This window comes from Oratosquilla oratoria, chromosome 42 (genome assembly GCF_046742065.1).
Source record: "Oratosquilla oratoria isolate Oo_2021 chromosome 42, ASM4674206v1, whole genome shotgun sequence".
NCBI lineage: Eukaryota > Metazoa > Arthropoda > Malacostraca > Stomatopoda > Squillidae > Oratosquilla > Oratosquilla oratoria.
Window position 1 is genome coordinate 27,482,179 of NC_134818.1, and position 6,151 is coordinate 27,488,329.

General features: G+C 42.9%; 1 protein-coding gene across 1 annotated transcript; it reads right to left on the reverse strand.

Moving 5' to 3' along the window:
* Window positions 1–1,482: 1,482 nt before the first annotated feature.
* Window positions 1,483–5,082, reverse strand: LOC143021599 (uncharacterized). Its single transcript, XM_076179199.1, has one exon. The coding sequence runs from the start codon at window positions 5,080–5,082 to the stop codon at window positions 1,483–1,485; it is 3,600 nt and encodes a 1,199-aa protein (XP_076035314.1).
* Window positions 5,083–6,151: the final 1,069 nt, after the last annotated feature.

Below are 6,151 nucleotides of genomic sequence, written 5' to 3' on the forward strand. Positions count from 1 at the left end.
ATGTCTGATAAAGGGTTATTTTGCTAGCTTGTTTGATAAAACTCTCTCTGTCTCTCTCTCTCTGTGTTTATTCATGTTTCTCTTGCCGATTCATGGACGACTGGAATTGTAAACATTTCTCCTAAAGCGTGACCAACTCAAACTGAGATGGTAAACAATGGCCAATACGAATGTATTGATCATAGACAACAAACGTGAAGGAATTATATATATATATATATATATATATATATGTATATATATATATATATGTGTATATATATATATATATATATACATTCGTGTATATATATATATATATACATATATATATATACACTCGTGTATATATATATATATATACATATATATATATACATATATATACATATATATATATATACATATGTATATACATATATACATATGTATATACATATATATGATACATATACATACATATATATACATATTATATATATATATACTGTTACAAACCTCTCTAAAGTACCAAAGGTTCACCGGCCTTGTGAATGCCAGAAGTTCGTAACATCAAGGGAACCCCTTTAGACCCTATGTCTATTACGGGTTCAAACGGTCAAAAGAACTGAATAAGGTCGCCACCCGGTCGGACACCGGGGAAAGAAAATCAAACTAACTTAACTTAAAGAAATATAATTAAATAAATTATAAGTATGAAGTTAATACAAGTAAAATGACACGAAAATAATATAACAAAGACACTATTACAATTAAACAAACATGATCTTACATAATACATCTGACTTCTGATCATACATTTGACTTTACACAAAAGAATCAAGTTCGAAGGTTTTAACGGGGTTGAACAGACGTAAGACCGGGTCACAGATCACCAAACAGTCATGAAATACAAGCTAATCCTAAGCCCAATGCTACTCACTCCGCGCTTCACTTATATAGGGCTCTACAAAGCTAAGTCCTAGTAAATCTGGCTTGCTGCTATATCAAGGGAAAAGGGTACTAACCTCAAGGCTGGCATTTTGAATCTGACCCGTGTAGTAGGTTTAAGCAGGGTCTGGACAATCGTATAGACTCGTTGGATACTACAAGGGGGGCGGGATTTACCTAGCCTGACGAGCCTACATTGTTTAAGCGGGAAATACAAACGAAATATTTTTACGTCACGGCCTGTGACGTAGCAGAGACGCCTGCGCACTGGACACTTGAATAATCAACATATTACCAAAAAAACAATCAATATCATTATAAACTAATACCATAGTTACATTAATAGATACATACAATACAAAGAAAATACCTTACGGTGACATATTTGGACATAACCAAAGCAGCACAATACGAACACACGTAACATGACATTTCCTCGAAACTATAACAATTACATATTTGGCAAGTATACATCGCAGATGTAACACCTCCCCCACCAAAAGAAAAAAAATTCTTGAAAAGAATTTTTTTCTTTACTTTCGGCAGATGTGCTATGATCTCGGCAGATATGTGCTATGATCTAGACAGACAGTCTGCTATCACATTATTCCTCCCAGAAATATGTTTTACATCTAGATTATATTCTTGTAAAAATAGACTCCATCTAGTTAAGCGGAGGTTCTTCTCCTTGAACTTCTGAATATATTTTAAGGGATGGTGGTCAGTGAACACAGTTACATTTGCGCCAGCAGGGATATATACATCAAAATGTTTCAAAGCCAAAATAATGGATAATAATTCCTTTTCAATTGTGGAATAATTTTTCTGAGCCACATTCAGTTTTCTGCTGAAGTAACTCACAGGATGATCCACAGTGTCTTTAGCTTGTAATAGTACGGCACCAACACCAATGTTGCTGGCGTCACAATACAGAGAAAATGGTTTCGAGAAGTCTGGGGCCTGCAACACTGGAGCTGTACACAAAAGGCTCTTCGCTTGAACAAAAGCGGTGTTGCAAGACTCAGTCCACTGGAACTTGGCTCCTTTCTTTAGCAGGTCGGTTAAAGGAGCTATTAAGGAAGAGAAATTATAAATGAACATTCTATAAAAGGCAATGGTTCCTACAAAACTACGAATCTCCTTCTTGGTCTGAGGTACTGGAATTCTGAGAATGGCTTCCACTTTGGCCTGGGGAGGAGCCAATTCTCCTTGCCCGATCACATAACCAAGATAATGCACCTTGGCCTGAACAAATTCACACTTTGTTAGATTGAGCACCAAATTGGCAGACACTAACTTGTCAAAGAGTAAGGTTAGACGATCCAAATGATCCTGCCAAGTGTCACTATACACTACGACATCATCGAGGTAGGTTACACAACCAGGTATGTCCTCGGTGATTTTATTCATTAACCGTTGGAACGTAGCAGGGGCGTTGGTCATACCAAAGGGCATAACCTTACATTGGTAAGTCTTTCCCAAAGCGGCGAAACAGGAGATAGACTGGGCACGGGGTGTCATGGGCACTTGCCAATATCCACGGAGTAGATCTAATTTAGTTATGAAATGTGCCCCTCCTACTCTATCTATACACTCTTCTAACCTAGGTAAGGGGTACGAGTCCCTTTTGGTCACTGTATTCACGCGTCGGAAATCGACACAAAACCGCTGAGTACCATCTGCTTTCGGAACTAAGATCACTGGCGAGCTCCACTCACTTTGTGCTGGCGTAATTAAACCGTGGGCCAGCATATAGTCTATTTCCTTCCTGATTATGGCTGCACGTTGCGGGTTGACACGATACTGTGCCTGCTTAATAGGCTTCGCGTCTCCTACATCAACATCATGCAGAATTAGGTCAGTTTTTCCAGGAGTATTCTTAAAGACCTCCTGATACTTACTTAATAAGGCAGTTAAGTCCTCCCGTTGTGCGGCCGTGAGGTGGTCCAGCTTATCCACTACCTGGGGCCACCCTCCTGCATTCTCCTTCCACGGCATCTCTAAGGTGGGGGAAATAGTGTCCTCGTCTACTTCATGCATGAGAGAAACCGTACAAACACTCGCGACAGTTTCACCCACCGGGTTCTGCTCCCTTTCTCGATACAACTTTAACATATTTATATGGCATAATTGTTGACTCCGTCTCCGATCTGGAGTGGCAACAATATAGTTTAGTTCCCCTACTCGTTTCACTACCTCATAGGGTCCACTGAACTTTGCCCTTAAGGGGTTACCTTGAAAAGGCAGCAGGGCCAACACACTATCACCGGGATTAAATTCCCGTACTTTGGCCTTTCTGTCATAATGTCGTTTCATTCTTTCCTGAGCACTCATTAAATTTTCTTTGGCCATTTCCCAACACGCGGCCAACTTACCTTTCATGTCAGTCACCGACTTCGACATGTCCTTAGAGGCAGAACTATGCTCTTTCAATAAACATTCTTTCAGGACTTTAAGAGGTCCTCGAACCTCGTGCCCGAAAACTAATGCAAAAGGCGAGAGGCCCAACGATTCGTTGGGTACTTCACGCACTGCAAACAACAGGTATGGTAAGGCTTGGTCCCACCCCGTATCATTTTCTAAGCACCATTTCCTCAACATTGTTTTTAACGTTTGATGGTACCGTTCAAGGGCACCTTGACTCTGAGGATGGTAAGCACTTGACGTCACTTTCGTTATCCCCAGTGCTCCCAAACTCTGCATAACTTCTCTAGATAAAAACACAGAACCCTGGTCTGTCTGTAACTCGCGAGGTAGTCCCCACTTCGTAAAGAAGCTAATCAGCTCATGCAACACCACTTTGGCGCGCACTTTACGTAGTGGTATCGCCTCGGGGTACCTAGAAAATGTATCCATCAAAGTGAGAATATACTCATGTCCCCTAGCAGTCTTAGGCAACGGTCCCACTATATCCACGATAACCTTAGCAAAAGGTTCCTCTCCTACAGGGATTGGTTTCAAAGGGGCTACAGGAACAGGTTGGTTTGGTTTTCCTACCAACTGGCAAGTGTGGCAAGTACGACAGTGCTGTGCCACATCCCTTCTAATCCCTGGCCAATAGAAATGTTGCCAGATACGGTCTAAAGTTTTGCGTACACCCAAATGTCCAGAAAGGGGACTATCATGCCCTAGCCGTAGGACTTCTTTCCGGTAGACCCTCGGCAACATAATTTGCCGTCTCTCGGACCACACTGCATCATCAGTGGGGCAGGTACTTTCCACCCATCGGCGGAATAGTACTCCCTTGTCCAAGTAATACTCCTCTGATAGTTCACTACCACTCTCTACCCTTTCATATAGTTCCCGTAAGTCGGGATCGACACTCTGCAAGTCACTGAGACACCTTGTGTCCACCTGTTTCTTTTCCATAAACAAGCGACTCAAGTCATACACATCGGTTTCACTTACTTGTTCCTCCTGGAACAGAGGCTTCAGGTCAAACTCTGCTTCGACCTGGGCTTCCTCACTTGGGAGTTCTTCCTCGGGGTTCATACTGTCCTCACATTCAGGTTTTCCACAGTTTTCCCCACTCGAGACCCTTACTGGTCTCACCTGGTCCTTAGACCACTCCCTCTGTGCTGCCATCGCCCTCGTAACAGCGCAAACCGGAAATAACCCCGGGTGCTCTCTCTCTAGTTGCTCGGTCTCTTCCGAAACAACCGGTACCTCCGAAACTATGGGTGTGGGACACATCTTCCCTCCAACCAAATCATTTCCTAATATAACATCCACACCTACAACTGGTAACTCATCTACCATCCCTACCATAGCCTGTCCCTCGTAGAGAGGCGACTGTAGGTCTATGGATACTAGAGGTACCTTGGCTAGGCCCCCTAGGGAACTTACCGTTACACTCCCTCCAACCACTGGACTTCTCACCAGACTACTCAGTATTAGGGACTGGAGGGCTCCCGAGTCCCGTAGGATGGTGACTCGTTTCATGTCTCCTCCTATGGATATCCAGCCTTGGAATAAAAATGGCTGATATCCCTTTAAGTGAGGTTTAAGTTTTCCCTCCAATTCATCTACTTTACCCCCATCCATCTCTGATGGGCTGTTACCTATATAACTCATCAATGCCACGGCTTTGGCTTCACTCTCACCCTGGGCCTTGCCCTTAGTGGAGGTGCTTTCAACCTTATTTGTTAAAGATACGGGCTTGACACCTTCCATCTCTCTTCGTCTCTTCCAACAATCTCTCATTTGGTGGCCTACCCTTCCGCAATAGAAACATGACTTAATCATTGATGACTTACTACAGTCATCTTTCTTGACTTCTATGGATTTGGTAGGTGACCCACCTGATGAGAGCGAGATTCTCTGCCTATTTATTGCGAGGTCTCCTTTTCCCTTGTGAGTAACCGAGAACTTCCCTGCAGGTCTTATCAATTCATACTTATCGGCTAACACTGCGGCCTCCTCCAATTTGGAGACTTCTTTTTCCTGAAGATACAAGGATACCTCTTTAGGGATGGATCTCAGATACTCCTCTACCAGTAGCAGTTCAGCCAGTCTATCGAAATCTTTATTAATCTTGTTAGATCTTAACCACTGGTCCCACAATAAACGCTTTTCTCTACTAAACTCCACGTGCGAGATGTTAGGTTGTTTCCTTAGGTTCCTAAACTTTATCCTGTACAACTCGGGAACGAGTTCACATGCCCTAAGGATGGCCGTCTTGACCATGTCATAGTCCTTCGCCTGTGCGTCCTCTAGGGCGCCATACACTCTCAAGGGCTTCCCTCTTAAGTTAGTCCGCAACAGCGCAGGCCAAAACTTCTTTGGCCATGAATAATCTTTAGCCATCCTTTCAAAAATTCTAAAGTACTGGTCCACATTGGATTCATCGAACTCAGGAAGCAACCTCGCATTCTGCACTACATCAAACTCAGGTCTCCCATTCACGGTTTGAGGAATTGGTAGCACTTGTTCATTTTCTTGCAATTCAGATTTAAGTTTAAGACACTCAATTTCTAATCTAGCCCTCTCAGTTTCTTCCCTTCTAGATTGGGCTTCTAATTTAGCTATTTCTAATTTTAACTGCAACTCGCTTAATCGAGATTCTGTGTGCCGGGATTCACCATCAGCGTCACTACCTTCCCGATCATCTAAATTCGCTGAGCCGGCAGAAGCTTGTTCTGTCGCTCTCTCTTCATCTCTCGCCGGCACACTTTCGTCTCGATCATGCAACATTGCCACTACCATTTGTACTAACTCCCCTTTATTTAACCCGTGGGTCGAA

Excerpts from the sequence above, each read along its gene's own strand:
- LOC143021599 (XM_076179199.1), bottom strand. The coding sequence starts at position 5,082 with ATGGAAGGTGTCAAGCCCGTATCTTTAACAAATAAGGTTGAAAGCACC.